Source organism: Schistocerca serialis, chromosome 1 (genome assembly GCF_023864345.2).
Source record: "Schistocerca serialis cubense isolate TAMUIC-IGC-003099 chromosome 1, iqSchSeri2.2, whole genome shotgun sequence".
In the NCBI taxonomy this organism is placed as follows: Eukaryota; Metazoa; Arthropoda; class Insecta; order Orthoptera; family Acrididae; genus Schistocerca; species Schistocerca serialis.
This window is the reverse complement of record NC_064638.1, coordinates 559,118,033-559,140,441: the sequence shown is the minus strand read 5'-3', so window position 1 is coordinate 559,140,441 and position 22,409 is coordinate 559,118,033. Positions and strand designations below refer to the sequence as shown.

At 43.0% G+C, this 22,409-nt stretch overlaps 1 protein-coding gene across 1 annotated transcript in view; it reads left to right on the top strand.

Moving 5' to 3' along the window:
• The first annotated feature begins 262 nt into the window (after positions 1-262).
• The window catches only part of LOC126415481 (ionotropic receptor 21a), a 113,975-nt gene continuing 91,828 nt past the window's right edge, over positions 263-22,409 (top strand). Inside the window, exons 1-3 of the mRNA XM_050083436.1 lie at positions 263-312; positions 5,139-5,309; positions 10,201-10,442. Of these exons, the coding sequence (XP_049939393.1) occupies positions 263-312; positions 5,139-5,309; positions 10,201-10,442 (463 nt within the window). The remainder of the gene's footprint in view (positions 313-5,138; positions 5,310-10,200; positions 10,443-22,409) is intronic.

Here is a 22,409-nt window from a genome sequence, read left to right as displayed (position 1 = left end):
ATCGAACACTCTGTTGAACTTCTATACTTCCGCACACTCGGTGTCTCATCCACTGTGTCATCTTATCTCAAAATGAGTACGACTAGCTATGGGAAGCTGATGGCATCAGGGCGAGGTCTTTTGTGGTGAGTGCTAGCTTCTTGTCATTAATGCTCTCTGATTTCAGCTATTAAACGCTTAGCTATAGTGGTGCTCCTGGTAATGGTGGCTTGTGTGCAGCCAGGACAAATGGACAGGGGTGGAGGTGTTGCTGCTACAGACCATGGCGCAGGCGCTCAGGGTCCCCCTGGAGTTCGTCGACGTCAGCGGCAGGTACAGTACACAATAATAATAATAATACTTTAATAATAATCTTCTTTTTGCATCATCAGTTTGGTTTGATGCAGCCTCCCAAGAATCCCTCCCCTGACAGCCCTTCATCTCAGATTAGCATTTGCACCCAAAAAGGCTCCGCTGTTCTGGCCCGAAATGCGTCAGTCGCGATCGACCGACCACTACGTCATCCCCAATCAATGACATCATGGCAGTATGGAAGGGAGTGTGGTCAGCACACCTTTCTCCTCGGTGCCTCTTCTCTTTGTCAATTTTTCCCACAGGTTCCCCTTCTCTCCGATTCTGCGGAGAACCTCCTCAATTTCTTATCTTATCACTTGTGCTAATTTTCCTTACTTGTTATTATACATATTCAATGAAGCTAAAACATCATTAAATCCAACTATTAATTGTTGTTGTGGTCTTCATTCCTGAGACTGGTTTGATGCAGCTCTCCATGCTACTCTATCCTGTGCAAGCTTCTTCATCTCCCAGTACTTACTGCAACCTACATCCTTCTGAATATGCTTAGTGTATTCATCTCTTGGTCTCCCTCTACGATTTTTACCCTCCACGCTGCCCTCCAGTGCTAAATTTGTGATGCCTTGATGCCTCAAAACATGTCCTACCATCCGGTCCCTTCTTCTTGTAAGTTGTGCCACAAGCTCCTCTTTTCCCCAATTCTATTCAATACCTCCTCGTAAGTTATGTGATCTACCCAGCTAATCTTCAGCATTCTTCTGTAGCACCACATTTCGGAAGCTTCTATTCTCCTCTTTTCCAAACTATTTATCGCCCATGTTTCACTTCCATACATGGCTACACTCCATACAAATACTTTCAGAAACGACTTCCTGACACTTAAGCCTATACTCGATGATAACAAATTTCTCTTCTTCAGAAATGCTTTCCTTGCCATTGCCAGTCTACATTTTATATCCTCTTTACTTCGACCATCATCGGTTATTTTGCTCCCTAAACAGCAAAACTTCTTTACTACTTTAAGTGTCTCATTTCCTAATCTAATTCCCTCAGCATCACCGGACTTAATTCGACTACATTCCATTATCCTCGTTTTGCTTTTGTTGATGTTGATCTTATATCCTCCTTTCAAGACACTGTCCATTCCGTTCAACTGCTCTTCCAAGTCCTTTGCTGTCTCTGACAGAATTACAATGTCATCGGCGAACCTCAAAGTTTTTATTTCTTCTCCATGGATTTTAATACCTACTACGAATTTTTCTTTTGTTTCCTTTACTGCTTGCTCAATATACAGATTGAATAACATCGGGGAGAGGCTAAAAGCCTGTCTCACTCCCTTCCCAACCACTGCTTCCCTTTCATGCCCCTCGACTCTTATAACTGCCATCTGGTTTCTGTACAAATTGTAAATAGTTTTTCGCTCCTTGTATTTTACTCCTGCCACCTTCAGAATTTGAAAGAGAGTATTCCAGTCAACATAGTCAAAAGCTCTCTCTAAGTCTACAAATGCTAGAAACGTAGGTTTGCCTTTCCTTAATCTTTCTTCTAAGATAAGTCGTAAGGTCAGTATTGCCTCACGTGTTCCAACATTTCTGCGGAATCCAAACTGATCTTCCCTGAGGTCGGCTTCTACCAATTTTTCCATTCGTTGTAAAGAAGTCGTGTTAGTATTTTGCAGTTGTGACTTATTAAACTGATAATTCGGTAATTTTTACATCTGTCAACACCTGCTTTCTTTGGGATTTGAATTATTATATTCTTCTTGAAGCCTGAGGGTGTTTCGCCTGTCTCATACATCTTGCTCACCAGATGGTAGAGTTTTGTCAGGACTGGCTCTCCCAAGACCGTCAATAGTCCTAATGGAATATTGTCTACTCCCGGGGCCTTGTTTCGACTTAGGTCTTTCAGTGCTTTGTCAAACTCTTCACGCAGTATCCTATCTCCCATTTCATCTTCATCTACATCCTCTTCCATTTCCATAATATTTTCCTGAAGTACATCGCCCTTTTATAGACCCTCTATATACTCCTTCCACCTTTCTGCTTTCCCTTCTTTGCTTAGAACTGGGTTTCCACCTGAGCTCTTGATATTCATGCAAGTGGTTCTCCTTTCTCCAAAGGTCTCTTTAATTTTCCTGTAGGCACTATTTGACCATAAGTATCCGCACTTCCACGCGTAAAGCGTAACTGACCACTAGATATCAGGAGATGCGGACTCGCCAGTATATAATGGAGCAGGGGGGAGGGGGCGGAGAGAGGAGGGGGTATTCTGTTGTCAGTAGGCCAGCAGTAATAGCAGAATGCGTAGGTCAGGACAGATGAGTTACTTCGAACGCGAGCTAGTCGTTGGGTGGCACTTGAGCAACAAATACATCAGATTCATTTCGATCATTTTGAACCTGCCTAAATCAACTGTTGGTGCCGTGGTTGTGATTGTAAACGCGAAGGAAGAACTGCAGCTAAAACAAGAACAGACGACCTCATGCAATGGTGGAAAGGAGCTTTCGATTATTGTGGATGGTGTTTGTAAATAATCACGTGAAAGCAGCGGAAGGAATCTCTTGTGAGTTCCAAAGTGCTATAAGCAATCCAGCCAGAACAATGCCTTTTCGTAGCGAATTAAAAGAGAATGAGGCGCAACGGCTGAGCAGCGTCTCGTAAGCCACACATTTCTGTATGCAGTGCTAATGGTCGCTTGAGTTGGTGTAGAGAGCGACGCCAATGGGCAGTGTATGAGGAGAAAGGAATGATTTACAGTGATGAATCATGCTATACCCTGCGGCACTCCGATGGTGCTGTTTGGGTTTGGCGAACGGCTCGCGACCTCAACCAGCCACCATGTGTAATACCAACAGTGAAATACGGATGGGGGAGTTTTTCGTGATGGACTCGACTAATGTATGAAGTAGTGCTGGAGGGAACTGACACCATGAATCCTACAGGGCTTTCCATAAGTCCTAAGTGTACGAGGGGATGGAGATCTCTTCTGAGCAGAGAGTTGCAAGGCATTCCAGATATGCTCAATGATGCTCATGTCTTGGGATTTTGGTGGCCAACGGAAGAGTTTAAACTCATAAGAGTGTTCCTGCAGCCACTCTGTAGCAATTCTGGACGTGTGGGGTGTCGCATTGTCCTGCTGGAACTGCCCAAATCTGTCGGAATGCACAGTGGACATGAATAGATTCAGGTGACCAAACAGGACGCTTACGTATGTGTCACCTGTGAGAGTCGTATCTAGACGTATCAGGTGTCCCATATCACTCCAACTGCACATGCCCTGTACAGTTACCAAGTCTCCGACAGCTTGTACAGTCAATTGCTGACATGCAGAGTCCATGGGTTCATGAGGCTGTGTCCATACCGACAAATGTCTATTTGCTGGTTACAATTTGAAACGAGACTCGTCTGACCAAACAACATGTTTCCAGTCATCAACTGTGCAGTGTCGGTGTTGACCGGTCCAGGCAAGCTGTAAAGCTTTGCGCCGTGCAGTCTTCAAGGATACATGAGTTGGCCTTCGGCTCCGAAAGCCGACATCGATGATGTTTGGTTGAACGGTTCGCACGCTGACACTTGTTGATGGCTCGGCATTGAAATGTGCAGCAGTTTGCGGAAGGATTACACTTCTGTCACGTTGAACGCTTCTCTTCAGTCGTCGTTCGTTCCGTTCTTTCAGGATCTTTTTCCGGCCGCAGCAATGTCGGAGATTTGATGTTTTCCCGATTTCTTGATGTTCACGGAATGCTAGTGAAATGGTCGCATGGGAAATTCCCCACTTCATCGCTACCTGGGAGATGCTGTGTCCCATAGCTCGTGCGCCGTGTGTAACACCACGTTCAAACTCACTTGAATCTTGATAACCTGTCACTGTAGCAGCAGTAACCGATCGAACAATTGCACCAGACACTGTTGTCTTATATAGGCGTTGCCGACGGCAGCGCCGTATTCTGCCTGTTTACATATCTCTGTATTTGAATACGCATGCCTATACCAGTGTCTTGCGCGTTCCAATGTAGTGCCCTTGCTGCGCTTATTGCGGAAAGGTATGAAGGCATTTTGCAGCACTGCATACCGCGTGCAGTGGAGGAAGTGTTCAGAGAGTATCACTGTATGTTCGAGCATGACAGCACACCCTGTCATAAAGCAGCATCTGTGAGACAAAGATTGTTCATCGATCACGTTCCTGAAATCGTGTAGTCCGCCCAAAGTCCCGATATGAACGACATGGAACACCTTTGTGATGAATTAGAGAGTCGACTTCGCTCCAAATTCCAGCGTCCAACGTCACGACCTTCGCTGGTTTCGGCCCACTAGAAAAAATTTACTGCCCTTTCTCCACAGACTATCAGTGGAGAGCGTCGCCAGCTGTGATAAAAGTGAATAGTAGACACTTTCCATATTAATGTGTGCTAATAGGTATCCGTATACTTCTGATCAGATAGTGTAGACTTGGTTCAAATGGCTCTGAGGACTATGGAACTTAACAGCTGAGGTCATTAGTACCCTAGAATATAGAACTATTTAAACCTAATCAACCTAAGGACATCACACACATCCATGCCCGAGGCAGGATTCGAATATGCGACCGTAGCGATCGCACGGTTCCAGACTGAAGCGCCTAGAACCGCTCTGCCACACCGGCCGGCAGTGTAGACTTGTCTCCGGTTCATCGTAACATGTAGCAGCAGCGTGCGGGTACCAAGTTCAGGCATTCTGCGCAATTCCGTGGTCTCTTATTGTGCACTAAAAGGAATGTGTGAAAGGGCACTAAGGAAAACAAAAATGTATTGTACGCTCTGTGGCTGTCTTTGGGAGCGGTAGGAGAAAGATATGCTGCTCCCCCAGGAGCGGGTCGCCTGGAGACGCGGTGGTGTCGGCTGTGTCTGCCGGCGAGGCGCACGTCGGCGCCGCCGGGGTGTACCAGACGCCGGAGCGCCTCAGGGCCGCCGCCTTCACCGCGCCGCACTCCGTAGACTGCGCCGTCTTCCTCTCGCTCGCCACAGCCGCCCTGCCCAGGTAACGTTCTCCATCCGACCACCCCCGCCTCTCCTAACCCTGCATCGCCCTTCTCTTGAGGTTCGTTTGAGCAGTTACCAGACAGCGCCAGACAACAGGCTGTACTGCGCATGCGCAGCTACGATGACGTAGGCAGCCCGTGCAATGGTGCTTGCTCTGCTCATACAGAGTTGTACTTAGAGCAGTTGTTTTATCATATCCCACCCAGATAAAGGATGCAAATAAGGAAGCAGTTCTTGGCAAAATATCATTTCAAAATTAGACTCCACAGCTCGAAGTACCGTAAAATTTTGCTAAGGGGTGACTTTTTTTTTTAATTCGTATTCTGCAATATTGTTATGTAGCATTTCCAACAGGTTTACATCTACACAGCACTGCAAAAAGCTAGTAGGATGGAATACAAATTGCTTGCAAAAAAAATGAGACAGTTTCTTGTGTAGCTTACACCGGAATAAAGACAATAAATTTCATGACTATTTCAAAAAAAAAAAAAAAAATTAACATGGTTGTCTGTGAGGCAAAGAAACTGTACAACTGACAGTTTATATTCTACTCTAGGTGGTGGTTAGTGTTTAACGTCCCGTCGACAACGAGGTCATTAGAGACGGAGCGCAAGCTCGGGTTAGGGAAGGATTGGGAAGGAAATCGGCCGTGCCCTTTCAAAGGAACCATCCCGGCATTTGCCTGAAACGATTTAGGGAAATCACGGAAAACCTAAATCAGAATGGCTGGAGACGGGATTGAACCGTCGTCCTCCCGAATGCGAGTCCAGTGTGCTAACCACTGCGCCACCTCGCTCGGTCTACTCTAGGAGTAAATATGAAGCCATGTGGGCAGTTAAAACGATAAAACACGGTATGCTGCCAGTCTACAATTTAGCATAGAATGGAATTCTATAAAATTAAGACGTAAACACAAATTAAGAAATAGCTTCAGGCCTAGATCAAGTACTAGACAAGTGCCTTGAGATCGAAAAACACTTTCACAGAAGGCTGACTTGTAAAATTCTGCTACAGCTGTCATTATATTTGAAACAAAATATTTAGTTCAAAACTACTGACCAAATTTCCCTACTTAGTCAGCTTCAAGTCAATGTTTACGTATGTTTGCTGAGGTGGCAGCAGCTCATCTGTGCACCACTGGGAGTTACAGCAACCATTCCTCTGACCACGAAATTTTGAAATTCCGCAAATCCAACATTATACAAATCAATGCCGAAACCCGATAATCACCGAACAAGTCTCTCAAAATTTTAGTGCCAAATGCTCTTGGTTTCCTGTGACCGATTACAGAGTAACTCTCTCTCTCCCTCCCACCAAACCCCCTTTTATCTTTCTGTCTACATTGCACTGAAAATATCAGCGCAACACTGTAGATGTCTAAGGTATTCGCTGCGTTCGGAATCAAACTCATCCCATTCACTCACGATATCTGCAGTTTACAACAGTAAAGCGCACTGTACTCTTCGCTGTCTAGCATACATAAAGAGCTACTCGGTTCCGTTTCGGGTCTGTTTTTCTGGAAGTCTTAGTTGTACGCTAAAGCGATATACAGCAGCATGGTTAGCCTTTCTGGTGAAGAATTAACCGAGGTGCATCTTGTATATTGGTTTACTGAATGCAACAGAAAAACGTCGCAGTGGCACTACGCTGACCTGTTCCCACAACGACAGTACTTTTGCATCTAAGTGTTGGTACACTACGCTGTGTTGTGTGTTGTACTCTCTGACGATTTCAAATTTCGTGCTTTTTCACTGCTATGAAGCAGTTTTCACATAGACAAGGTAATTAGGGTAACAAATGAATCACAAAACATTACTACTCGTTAACGAGCCATCAAAGACGACATATGCCTTGTTCCAAAATACAGAATGGTTATTATTAAACTTGCTGTGTACTGAACACTGCAGTGCGGGACGTATACATCGCAGGACGCTGAATCATCTTAGGTATGTTCACTAATCGGTGCGCTCGTGGAGTATGCTGAAAAAATACTTGTTCCAAATTCCGTCCTAGGTGAAAAATGGCGCCATAAGTAGTCAGAATGTGAAATGTTTCCTGGTTTGATGTCAGCATGCTATTTGTCCCTTGCCAACGCACGTCGGTTTTTTTCTGAAGTGACTTTTGGTGTAAAGGGTTAAGACGGTTGCCGTTTTCCATGCGAAACGCAGTGACCATTGAGAGGAATGACACTGCACTTCTGGTAAAACTATTTTATCAGATCTGTAAGAACAGCAGCACTGCTTTGCTGGAATATCTTTGACAGAGACAGCTGTGAAGAGGTCCCATGTCAGTAAATGGACTAAAGAATATGATCAATAAATTTGAAGAAACAAGTGAATTAGATGGTGCAGCAGGGAGAGGGAAGTGGCTCATTCCCATGGTAGTTTTCCATGAAGTTGCTGTAGCTATAGCCGATCGTGGAGCACATGCCTCAAATTCTGCAGCCAGTGCTCGAGTTGTGTCGCGGGAATTGTCTTTCCTCCGGTTAACAGTTCAAAAGATTTTGCAACCTCCTTGCAAGATACAGAATGTGCACCACACGAAGCCCCAAGATAGACAACAACGCCATGACTACGCCCGCTTCAGTCCGGAACCGCGCTGCTGCTACGGTCGCAGGTTCGAATCCTGCCTCTCGCATGGATGTGTATGATGTCCTTAGTTTAGTTAGGTTTAAGTAGTTCTAAGTCTAGGGGACTGATGACCTCAGATGTTAAGTTCCATAGTGCTTAGAGCCATTTGAACCATTTCTTTTTTTTTTTTTTACTTCGCTCTTCGTTTTCTAAAAATGGATGACATGTGGCCGAATAATATTGTTAGGACTTACGAAGCACATTTCACTCTGCACGTTGCCGTGAATGCACAGAACTGTCGCATACGGGGCTCTACTCCGGCACATGTTGTGCAGGAACTTCCACTGCACTCAGCGTATGTGACTCTGTGGCGCTATTTCACAATCAGTAGCCTGTTGGGCGTAGAGTGACATCTGCTCGTTATAAGGACCTCCTTGGGCAACACTTGATTTCAGCTTTGCAACAACGCAACTGCGCCCACGCCACCATTTTCACGCAAGATGGGGCGACGCCACATGTTATTTGCCACGTAAATCTTCGGTAACGACCCCATCACCTCTAGGAAATTTCAGGAAGTGTGGCCTTCCAGATTCCCGACCTAAATCTATATGGCTTCTGGTCATGGGGATATCTGAAAGATCGTGTCTACCAGGGATGTATCCAGTCTCTTCCTGATCTGAAGCATAGCATACGAGCACATATCGCTCTGGTTTCACCGGATATGCTTCGAGCAACTGGTGATATTGTCGCGTTAAGGATGGAGCATGTTGCTGAGGCGGGAGACCATACTGAAAACATAACTTGTGACCATAAACTTTATTATTCGTGCCAGAATCACCGTTATGATGTGTTCGATCGTTCCTCTCCTATTCCTGCACCGACACCATATTTGACTGCTTGCAGCGCCATATTTTTGCTGTTCACAAGAATAAGAATTATTATTTTTTTCAGAATAGACCACGATCGGACCGATTAAAGAATGCAATAACATACCTATGATGTTTCTGCGTTCTGCGATGTGTACAGCCTACAGTGTAGCTCTCGGAATACCGCCAGTTTAATTGTAATCACCTGCTGTCAAAAAATATTCTTGAACAACTTCCCAAATGTTGTCCGTGGAGTCCAGGTTCGCCATGCATATAATTGACTTGGCAGATAACGGCAGAAACTCCAAATGGCTGTTTGCGGATGTTTCTGTTGAACAATCGACCCTTGATCAGGGATTAACTGTTGACATTAAAGGTAAATAAATGGAATAAATAGGCGGAAACAGTCATTCCTTTCGACTAAACAACCGGTGAAACAGTAACAGCCGTAAAGGAGCTAGAGCTATTCATACTCTGAAACTTTAAGCGGAACGACGATGTAAACGACCTGTAGTAAAAGCAGATGCCGCATTGAAAGAATCCCACAGAAACTTAGTTCATCCATAATTGAAATAGTTTACAAAACAGCCGATCGCCTAATTCGTGAGTGTTGCTTAACTGTCTGCTATCTTGACCAGGTAGGATTGACAGCAGAGTCAGAGCAGATTTGAGAAGAGGGCACGTTTCGTCACGGATTCGTTGAGTAAGCGGGTGGTCATCAAATTCCAGTGGGAGACGCTACAAGAGAGGTGCTGTGCATAATGCAGAGGTATATTGCTAGAATTTTAGAGGGAGGGCATTCCAAAATAAATAAAGCAGCACATTGTTTCCTCGCTCAAACATCTCGCGAAAAGATAACGACGGGAAAACAAGACTAGTTGGAGCTGTTACGGAGGCTTACCGACAGTCATTCTTCCCACGCGCCATTCGTGAGTGGAACAGGAAATGTGGCAGCCCATCCTCACTTTATCAATGGACGCAGACATGATGCGCCACTTTCTTTCTTTTTCTCTGATGCCATGCTGCAGTACTGTGGCGTGGACATTTCAATGTGCACCACAACTGCAGACATGTAGCTGCAAACAAACAAAATATGAATTATGTAGCTTTATTTTCTCAAAGTGATAACTAGAACTTTGGGGCTACCCCGAAACGAGAAGGGCCTGCACTCAGGAAGGGATAATTTGGGAGAGCACTGCTTGAGTAGTTCTTGAGATGTAAGATAGGAGGTCTCACTGGGGCTGGAGGTTTGGTATTAGTGATGAGTTTTTAGTGAGAGGATGGGTGGTATGGAAACACTGGTTTTGGGATAGATGTAACTAGGATTGACTCCAGACCATGGTTATGAGGTGTAAAGAGTACAAGACTAGGCGAGGGAAAGAGAGAGCTCTAATGTGGCTGAGTATATGGACTGGAACAGGCCTGGAAGGATTGCTATCTTTTTGGTTGGCAGGTACCGCGCCATCCTAGGCCCCTTCGACTGGAGCGTGTGGCTGGCGCTCACAGTGGTCTACCTGCTGGCCATCTTCCCACTGGCCTTCTCCAACACACACTCGCTGCGGCACCTGCTGGAGGACCCCTGGGAGCTGGAGAACATGTTCTGGTACGTGTTCGGCACCTTCACCAACGCCTTCACCTTCACCGGCCGCCGCTGCTGGAGCAACTCCACCAAAAACGCCACCAGGATGCTCATTGGTGAGTCGTTCACCAAAGGCCCCTCCACTCTACATAAGGACTACAGTCAGTTCTGTAGTAATTATGTGGAAAACAGAGGAAGCAGAAGATAAGCTGCAACTTATTCAGAAACCAGACTGTAATTCTAAAAGACTAGGGACATAAAAAGGAGACAGTAACTGGGAAAATAGTGAGATGAACAGAGATCCAAGTCATAGTCAAGGTCTAGAAAATATTGAAACATCAGCGTGTGGAGGCTCCACTAATGATATATGAAGTGCCGGTCCATCTGCTGGACTGGGTACTTATTCCCTGTTGAGAGCTAACAGCCATCCAAATGTGACGTGTTTGTCGTGATTGCTGAAATCACAGCAGTTGAAACTGTATCACGTGACACAAAAATACAGGTTTTTCAACTAATGTCTCCGGGCTTCGGAAGACGACTGCCTGAAAACTATAAGACATGCGTGAAACAGACACATATCAGACATGAATCAGTTCGATATGGATTATATATCTTACTGTTCTGATACGTCCGGCAGCTAATGGTGTGCTCTGCAACTACACCATTGCGCATATAACGATCGGAACTTGAAGAGGTGATCTAGCGACAGATATTTTTCTGTTCTCTGTAAGTGTAGTAGTTGTCATGCAGCCGTCTTTTAATACCCCAAAGCACTTATGACTAACCCTATGTTTTCGCTGCAACTCTCTGAGTCATCACCATATCGCTGGAGTGGTGGGATATTAGATGAATCATGAAAACACGTCGTTTCAACTGATGCTATACACACAGAAACACACCCACAGAAACACATACACACATACATTTTTATTTATTGTCTTGGACACTGCACCAATATTATCACAGGATAAAATTGAAAACCAAAGTGCCCCAAGAGCGTTGTCTGTCTTCATGAGTTAGGAAAACCACTCCAGAGACATGAGGACTCTTTCGAGGCCCCTAAGTGACCTGATCGCAGATATGTCGGGCACATCTGGAGGGTGACGTATGTGGTCTGGACATAGCTGTACCACTCTCTGTGAATCGTGGGCAGCGGAGCAGCGGTCATCAATCAGAAAGGTGCCTAACAGTACTTTCGTTGAAGCCGTAACTATTATCATGAGGATGAGGAGGATTTTTACCCGTTACTCGTAAAATTTCGAACAGCGACCTTCAAATGGCCGAAGGTGTGACTCCTGTCCTATATATTCAGTCTTCAATTCGAAACATGTGTCCCAACGATAGATGACTTGGCAGATACCTCTATTGTAGATATCAGCATGCTGGCTGTTCGGGAGACTTAGCATCTCGAAAATCACCTTGGCTTCGTTCTGGAAACGTCTGTCACTCACCTGAGGAAAGAGGAGGAAGTCATTGGGGGACATCTCAGGAGAATGCGGAGGATGATACAGTATTCAATAGCCAAAAGAAGTAGCTTGTGTGACTGCGTGTCAAGAATTAGCTGGGACTTTATCGTGGAGTAAAAAGACTTTGTTTGCCTTCAGCGTGAGTACAATATTTAGCCCTCAAGAATTGTATGTAGAGTAAAATGAAGTTTTTAAACTTAGAATGAACATGTCACTTTAGAGTAATTCATCAATATTTCTTCACTGTTAGTGAAAAGGGAACGTGTTCTTAATTTCTAAACATAGAACTAGTATTAAGGTATATTGATAATTTTTAATTTTTGGACCGTCTGACTACAAGTGAATGAAACACTATTTTCGTGCAATACACGTTTCGCCTATATACTATGCAAGGCGTCTTCAGAGGCCTGGAACATGTACGTATTTTTACTACTTAGTTTACATTTTGGGGCAATGTACCTATAAGTTATAAACAGTTCTGGTGGTTCGTTTTTGCTATGATGCAGTAATATTTTAAATTCTACTTACAGGTTGCGTGGACTATTTTCTACATATTACGTTTCCGTTCCATTTTTGGTGCCGTTCCTCTTCTTATAAATGCCGTTTGGGATTTTTTTCCACATTTCACAGCAGTAGCAACTGGACGCTTGATTTGGTGCAATTTTTTGGTTTGTGTTGCCGACTGTCGGATGTTATTGCCAAAGATCGAATGTTATTGCCAACTTTTGAGTGTAATTTTTGAAGTATCTGTGATCTGTTTGCGTATGCATGTGAGTGTGTGTGTGTGTGTGTGTGTGTGTGTGTGTGTGTGTGTGTGTGTGTGTGTGTCCAGTAGGCGAAGGGAGGGGGAGATCCCTCTTTTTTTTTATTGCTTATATGATAGGTACGATTGTTAACTTATCATTTCTTTTATTAAGTGTAGTAGGGAGCCTGTACTGATGTGTGTTAACTCATTTGTCACATGTTTGTTTTGAGTTATGGCTTTCTGAATGTCTAAGTTTTCTTGCATTTGTATAAGATATTTGTTATGGTTGCTTATGACACGCAGGAATTCTAAAACACATATTCAAGAGCGGAGTTAAAATTCAAGTTGAAGGGATATGAATGATAAGCTTCAAAAAACCCATAACGGACAGAGCAAGGAGGACGTAAAAAGTAGATTAGCACTAGCAAAAAGGGCATTCCTGGCCAAGAGAAGTCCACTAGTGTCAAACATAAACCTAAATTTGAGGAAGAGATTCCTTAGAATGTACCTTTGTAGCACAGCATTGTATAAAAGTGGAACATTGGTTGTGCGAAAACCGGAACAGAAGAGAATCGAAGCATCTGGAATGTGGTGGTACAGAAGAATATTGAAACTTGGGTTGACTGATAGGGTAAAGAATGAGGAGGTTCTCCGCAGAATAGGCGAGGAAATGGAGATACGTAAGACACTGACAAGAAGGAGGGACAGAACGGTAGGGCATGTGTTAAGAAATAGTGGAATAACATCCATGGTGCTAGAGGGAGCTGTAGAGGGTGAAAACTGTAGAGGAAAACAGAGATTGGAACACATCCAGCAAATAATTGAGGACGTAGGTTCCAATTGCTGCTCCGAGATGAGGGAAAAATGTTGGCATAGGAGAGGAATTCGTGGCGGGTCGCATCAAGCCATTCAGAAGCCTGATGATGCAAATAAAAGTAAAAAAAGAGGGAAGACGGCGTTCTGATTCGCTTTAGCTTGTGTATGTGAATGTGCAGCACGACTACAGAAATGCACCTGTAAACAAACAAAAAATTAATTAAGTATCTCTATTCTTTCGATGTTATTAAGTATCTCAGTCAGACAGTAAATGTGCAACTTTCGTGTTGTTTCGATCATTGTTACAGCTGTTTTTCATGCTACGCTGTAACAAGCCGGGAAAATGACAAATTCTTCTACTGTAACACTCCATTACGAAGAGCGTGATAGCAGAAGCATACAGACTTAAAACGAACCAATGCCAAAACTGAGCAGCGTCAAAAACGTTTGTTAGCTTGCGGCATTCAGTGCTGCTCGTAGCTAGTTGCAATAGGCGGAGAGTGAGTTATCCTCTCCAAGGAATTCTCGTGAGTAGACTGTGAGAACAGTGATGGCCTCCTTGCGAACCTGCTGTATTTTTTTAGTGGCCGAGATAAAGAGTAGTGCCTGCCAGGCAGTTTCGCCCCTCCTTATTGCCTCGTAAATGTTATGACAACATCTCCTCCTTCTCCGGGCGAGTTGTTTGTTCAAACAACGTGAACATAATTCCGTTGATTTCTGATTCAAATAAAAAAATAAACCATGCGCTCTTCAGTTTAGAACTGTGCCACATTTTTTTCTTTACACGTATTGAATAAACATCAGTGCAAGTATGTTTTGCGGGAAGTAAACTTATCGCTTGGCGAACTCCCATTACGTGGTCGCTATTCCCCGTGGAAATGAAACATATTTTCCATTCCTAAGTGGTCACTTGCGTGACATACTTAAAGACTCATAAATCAATTATGTTTCATCTGACAGTACGCAATAACCTTTAGTTCATTTTTGTGCATCAGATTCATTTATATTAGCTGATGTTTTGTGCTTATATCGTCCTTCTCGTGTGCATTATTAATACTAACAGCAGCATTAGCTATACAGTACATCACTCTCTTCGTTTCAGCATAATTTTTGAATTCGTAGCATTGTTAGTGAGTCCTCTGTTAAAATTATGTAGTATTAAGCATAATACATTAAAGGTCTACAATTGAAATTTAAAGAAAAATACAATTAATTTCTGTGTAAAGAAAGCTTCTGTTATGATGATGATGATGATGGCGATGATCTTGTCAAATAAATATTTAGCTGCTAACAGCAGGTTTCTTCATAGTTCTTTCAGCAGCTTTCTTACTGATTTGCTCGATAAAATTTAGATGGCATAAGCATTAATAGCATTAAGCAGTATCTTATGTTTAATTGTTAATACAGTATACAGATCATTCTTCTACTTATTTATTATCGCTTGATGAATACACAACATTCGCGGATAAATACACACAACCGTAAGTTCGTAAATTCTAACTTAAATACAGCATCAGGTCGCTGTTCTCCGTAGACTATGTTGTATAGATTTATATCAAATCATACAGGTCAAGAGTGAATGCGTCACATCACTATTTCTAAGTTTGCTGAAGAAAATAAATGTTCGAGTTCCATATGATACCTTTCCAAAACTGCAATATTTTGATTTTATGATGATTTGTTAAAACGCTGCAGACCTCTCTAAATGATAGTATTTTTGAAAATACCGTAACGAAAAGGAAAGCTGAAAAATTGTAATAATGAGACCAACAGTGATAGAGGTCAGAATTTATTTTCAACGAATTCTTTTTCCCAATACTGTGAGACGTGTTTAATACATACACACTTATGAGCTTTTTTCTTAATTTTCTTTCTGAAAAATAAATTATGAAAATTTGTTACATTTTCGGATTTCAAAATTATGTTTTGAAAGTATGAATAGTTACAGGATGTTAACTGTCTCGAGAAATGATAAAGTGGAACGACTGCTGACTGCCAGCTATGACATTAATTTATGGAATTCTTACTGTCAAAATAATTGTACTTAAAGATGAAAGAATCTGAAATTTTTTGATTATTTAGAAAATATTTTCTCCAGACCGCCCATCCTAAATGTTCTAAAAATTTCGTGATGCCTTAGTTAGTCATTGTACCTAGCGAATGTACAATCAGAGTGGGCAATACTTGTCTGTACAAAATGTGAGAAATTTTTTAGGTAGACCTAGCTCTACTCTCAATGCCAAAAAATCATAGACACTTAAATATTTAAATTGATCGCTGATTTTAAGTAAATGTCATGTAAAACTGGTATTTCTGAATCAAAATAATTACTTTACAACATTATACGTGAGTGGGAAAACATTTCATAGTTTTGTTCGAAAACAAATATAACAAAAATGAGATGAATAAAATATTTATACTCTTTTTTCTTTTTATGATGTTTTTCACAAATTATTATCGTCTTCTGTTATGATTTTACTTCTTCATAGACTTTCCATGAATTAAAATTGCCTATAATGTAACAATCAACACTGCACTGATGAAAAGAGTTCATTTGTTTTTCCAACTGCTTTTCATTGAACTTGTATAGCCAGACTTATTTTGCACACGGACAAGGATGATCCAACAAGAGCAGTACTTGGCAAATGGTAACTGCACACTGATCGTTTGATGAAGGCCATTTGATAGCATTAGCAGGACCATGAGGTGTCATGAAGAAAACGCTTATGTCTTGCAGCTCAACAGAGACACTTATTTTCTGTCCTACCCACTACTGATTGTCATACGTACAAGAAATGAAGTAGCTCTCTACAAAGCCTTTTAATGTGTACTGTGGTCTCCGCGTTTCACACTCAGTAACAGGCTAAATTTCCTGGAGAACCATTCTTGCAACGTATGTGCCACACCTCAATGCAATTCAGTAGTGAGTTGATTGAATTCCTACCACAGGCTTCATGGCAGACCGCTCTTCTCTCTTTTTTAAACGGATTACACGTAATGTACTTTCATTTAGAATTAAGACTTTCACGTTTCTGGCTAATGTTAATATGGTGTGTACAAATCCAGTAGCATCTCTTATAGCATCAACAACCTCATGCTGGAGATTAAATCGTGTTGCAGTATGTTTACAGAGACATCCTATCACATCACATGCACTTTTCCGTGATCTGTTGCTGAAAATATCCATTTTTTGTCTCAATTCCTTGCTACAGTGTTGACCAAGCTCATAAAGCTGAACGCGGTTTTTAAAATGAGATGCTGCACCGTCAGTCACATACACATGTTTAGGAAATGCATGGCCTCTAGATCCTATGTCCTGACAACGTAGCGAGCATGTACACTATCATTAATGAGATCATCACTGACAATAGCAGAACAGTGTGATGTTCCAAGGAAGTGAGCAACGCAAGTGAATGTTGATACCTGTGATGTGTGCCAATGGTAACTTTGAATTTCGTTCTGAAAAGCAACAGACCAGTTCTGAAGTGGCTGATTTTACTTCTGCTATGGCCTGTCACTGAATCCTCCGGATATGATGGTGAGCTATTCCTTTCCTGACCTAGTGCCTAATTTCTGTAATAAACTTCTCTGGCTGTACTGTCTTCTTCACCAACTCTCCTCCTCCCACAATGTATAGATTACATCATTGTCAGTATTCTGAATCTGTAATGCTTCAGCAGTCATCACTTCAGCACCAGAACACACTGCACACTCCTGCAACCAACATTTAACTTGCAGCTCTTGACATATACTTAAAAGCATCATGTCCATCTCTGTGTTATTCTTCCCTGTGACACTGCTTATGGATGGAAATACAAGTTTCCGATTAGTGCAGAAAATACATGTCCATACTTCCTTCATTGGCTGACATTTTATCCATTTTCGTCGTAAGGAGTAGAATTTTGCGAGACCAGTTTTTAAATTCGGTTCCTACTTTTTCATTAGGAGATATGTTTCTCTTATTGATCTTGTCATACATCTTTTTAGCTTTTTACCTTTTTCACCATTTTCACTAACAGAGATAACATGAGTCTGGTTAGGACTTCGCCTGCTGCAATTTTTGTCATCACTTAGGCAATATTCCAGAGAAACAGTAAGCGTATCATCTTGAAACGGATGCCCACAGTAAGAATCTGGAGATGCCCAAATACCCTTCTCATTCTTTATTTTACGAGCTTTTGAAAGCAAACTATGTGCGTAGGTAGGTATGTATTTCTTCATCTGATGCTTAGTGTGGCTACCTGGTATCAGAGTCCGTAACTGTACTGTCTCAGCGTGAGTGGCTGCTGAGATAGCAGTATTTAGGTTTTGAAGCCACACGTCACATTTCGTGTATCACTATTTTCAGGTTCTGCACCAAGAGAATCTACTATATACACTTCACAAAGTTTTGAAGATGTTGCTTTTGTAAGACTTGTTTCAATTTCTTCCACTTTTCGTTTTACATATTGTTTTCTTATTGTGCTTCTTACCTTTCTGGACGTTTGAGGGGGATATAGTAGAGGCTACAGCAGAAATGCTAACATTCAGCGCATCAACAACTTTACTCCCAGGAATATAAACATCTGCACTGCCTTCTTCAGTTTCACATTCAGGTAATGGTGATCGTTCAGGTGGGTTGTCACTAAATTTCTTCTTGTAGTGAGTGAGCAATTCCTGCACAATGGATGTGATGCTAATACCGTTATTTGAGGACCAAAATACACTCCTGGAAATGGAAAAAAGAACACATTGACACCGGTGTGTCAGACCCACCATACTTGCTCCGGACACTGCGAGAGGGCTGTACAAGCAATGATGACACGCACGACACAGCGGACACACCAGGAACCGCGGTGTTGGCCGTCGAATGGCGCTAGCTGCGCAGCATTTGTGCACCGCCGCCGTCAGTGTCAGCCAGTTTGCCGTGGCATACGGAGCTCCATCGCAGTCTTTAACACTGGTAGCATGCCGCGACAGCGTGGACGTGAACCGTATGTGCAGTTGACGGACTTTGAGCGAGGGCGTATAGTGGGCATGCGGGAGGCCGGGTGGACGTACCGCCGAATTGCTCAACACGTGGGGCGTGAGGTCTCCACAGTACATCGATGTTGTCGCCAGTGGTCGGCGGAAGGTGCACGTGCCCGTCAACCTGGGACCGGACCGCAGCGACGCACGGATGCACGCCAAGACCGTAGGATCCTACGCAGTGCCGTAGGGGACCGCACCGCCACTTCCCAGCAAATTAGGGACACTGTTGCTCCTGGGGTATCGGCGAGGACCATTCGCAACCGTCTCCATGAAGCTGGGCTACGGTCCCGCACACCGTTAGGCCGTCTTCCGCTCACGCCCCAACATCGTGCAGCCCGCCTCCAGTGGTGTCGCGACAGGCGTGAATGGAGGGACGAATGGAGACGTGTCGTCTTCAGCGATGAGAGTCGCTTCTGCCTTGGTGCCAATGATGGTCGTATGCGTGTTTGGCGCCGTGCAGGTGAGCGCCACAATCAGGACTGCATACGACCGAGGCACACAGGGCCAACACCCGGCATCATGGTGTGGGGAGCGATCTCCTACACTGGCCGTACACCACTGGTGATCGTCGAGGGGATACTGAATAGTGCACGGTACATCCAAACCGTCATCGAACCCATCGTTCTACCATTCCTAGACCGGCAAGGGAACTTGCTGTTCCAACAGGACAATGCACGTCCGCATGTATCCCGTGCCACCCAACGTGCTCTAGAAGGTGTAAGTCAACTACCCTGGCCAGCAAGATCTCCGGATCTGTCCCCCATTGAGCATGTTTGGGACTGGATGAAGCGTCGTCTCACGCAGTCTGCACGTCCAGCACGAACGCTGGTCCAACTGAGGCGCCAGGTAGAAATGGCATGGCAAGCCGTTCCACAGGACTACATCCAGCATCTCTACGATCGTCTCCATGGGAGAATAGCAGCCTGCATTGCTGCGAAAGGTGGATATACACTGTACTAGTGCCGACATTGTGCATGCTCTGTTGCCTGTGTCTATGTGCCTGTGGTTCTGTCAGTGTGATCATGTGATGTATCTGACCCCAGGAATGTGTCAATAAAGTTTCCCCTTCCTGGGACAATGAATTCACGGTGTTCTTATTTCACTTTTCCAGGAGTGTATTTCTGCAATACCTCTGACAGATTTCCAAAACCTGTGATGTGTTTTTCACTTTTCTTAAACACTACCTTCTTGTGGCGTTTTTCATACCCACACAACTCGCTCTTTTACTTTGTATTTCCTCACAGATATTTTATCTAACAAAAAGTTCAAACCAGACACAAAACTCGATGCTGAATGGTTCATCTTCAAGTTCTCACTCGTTTGTTATAAACAGGAGAGCGCTGGAAATAGTGTTGCCAACATGCATATTTTAAACTAGGATTTCAGTAATACGAAATAGGCGGAATGTTGAAAAATTTTTAACACTTTACACAGAAAAATATTAGCCACTGTGTTTGCACTGACTACAAACATATTAGTCCAATATTTTGCGTAATTCTCAAAAGTTTTCGGATGGGGTTTTTAGAGTATATAATTCATAAAAACTGGTAAAAATGCAATTTTTTACATTTTTAGTAATAAATATTCACATAATACAGATACCTGGAGCAGAGAAGATACTGTTTACAATTACATCAGTAGTATCTGGTAATGTGACAGGAACGATAGTGTTCTGTGACTTTCCAACTTAGGAAAAAAGTTTTTTAAGTGGAAAAATTAACTTAAATTCCGTATTTTCGTCCTAAACTTGTAAGTTAAAAGAAGGCCATAGGTGTGCGGGTGTCAACTAAATTTCAACATGCTAAGAGGGAGCTTTAACTCAAAACATCTGCCAGGTGTACAGTAATCTGGGTTTTTTGTTCTCTACTATTTTAAGAGTTATTTACAAAATATACAATCTTCAGAATGCCGTACCATTTACAAAAATTAAGATAAAACGAAACGACTTTGTTCTTAACACTTATGCTATGTAAATTTTTTACAAAGAAATTCATGAACACGAGTTGACGTGACCTATGTGATTTGAGATGAAATCACGCGAATCTGATTTTGGTTTGTAACTTGGCTGTCTGTTGCGTAGATGAAATACAGATACAACTAACTGTTTTCTGAGGATTTCCATGGAGGAGTGTACGCACCATGTCTTGAAGCACACAGTTAGGACTTCTGTGTCAATGGATAAAGTGGTTTCAGCATCAGGACCTCTGGCCACCAAACAAATGTCATCAGCATAAATGAATTTTCTTGTGGTAATGTATACCTTGACTCGTTGCAGATCCGTGAAGGTCCTTGTTCTTGTTGGTATCTACGGAACACAATTAACGAATGAATATGTTAGAATTAACCTATTGAATAATTCTCTTTAGTCAGTTCATTGATTCTGCGTGTAACGTTTATACAGCAATGTAGATTACGGGATAAACTGTGAAATAGTGCTTCCATTTAAACGAGGACTTTTCGTGCATGGTATTAAATGTACTTTTGCCATTACGCGTTAGCGCACAAACGGAAAAGCGGTAGCCTGTTTTGCTTGTACAGGAGTCAGACACAGTGAGGAATACCGACTGTTGACGTAGCTGTGTAATTTAACTATGTTTGTTAATATACAAATTAATCGGTTCACATATTTTAAAATTCGTTTTTATAGTATAATTTACGGAACACGACGCTTGTCCGAAAATACTGCGTTTGGCTACCGAGAATTTGTCGCCAGAGCAAATGACGTGGCAATACAGGACAACAAGTTGAAGACGTGATGACTTCTGAGGCTCTGCTCACCACAGGAAGTTGACTGTAAGTGACGTTGATCAAGACAGATGTTTCAGTGAGCCGTCAAATTGTTAGCACGTATCCGCACACCCGACCCTGCACACAGTCTACTAGCAGAGAGACTGTAGCTGATTGTACAATAGATCAGTACTTGTTTTTACGACGTTGGTCCCACTTGCCATGTGACGTGCATATTCGAGAAATAACAAAGGAATCTAGAAATTCCCATCCTTCGTAATATCTCCTCGGCGGTATTGCTACCTCGTGAAGTGGAGGACGATGGTTTCTGTCTCTCGTCGGACATGGGTGTGCGTTACACACGTGCCGCTACAGAGTTTGTTATGTGTTCACACTGGAATGTGATTCATTACATCGTCTGACAACGAATTCATGTAAGATATAGAATAATAATGAAAAAATGAAATAATTTTTAATAGTGCGAGAGGCGTTCAATAAGTAATGCAATACATTTTTTACTGAAAGCAGGTTGCTTTTATTCAGGATTCCAGTGCGCCATATCATTCCCCATTCTTTTGGCTACAAAACCCCACGTTTCAACATAATCCCCGTTCAGTGCGACCATCTTACACCACCTTACAGGGGGGGCTGTGTGACCGCACGGTACCACTCTACTGGTCGACGTCAGAGCGAACGTCTTGCTGCATCAATAATCTTCCCATTATTCATGTGCTGCTTCCTTCTCAGTGCATACTTCATTGAGCCAAAAAGATTAAAGTCGGAAGGAGCGAGATCTGGGCTGTAGGATGGACGAGGAAGAACAGTCCAATGAAGTTTTGTCAGCCCCTGCTGCGAGGCTTTGCGTTGTCATGGTGAAGGAGAAGTTCCTTTGCATTTTAGGGCGACGAACACGCCGAAGTCGTTCCTTCAGTTTCCTGAGGGCAGCACAGTACACTTCAGAGTTGATTTTTGCACCATGAACGAAGACATCAAACACAATAAAGAAAAGTGCGAAGTTATTCACATGAGTACTAAAAGAAATCAGCTAAATTTCGATTACGTGGTAAGTCACACAAATCTGAGGGCTGTAAATTCAACTAAATACTTAGGGATTACAATTACAAATAACCAAAATTGGAACGATCACATAGATAATATTGTGGATAGAGCAAACCAAAGACTGCGATTCATTGGCAGAACACTTAGAAGGTGCAACAGGTCTACCAAAGAGACTGCTTACACTACGCTTGTCCGCCCTATTATGGAGTACTGTTGTGCGGTGTGGGATCCGCATCAGGTGGGAAGGACGCATGACATCG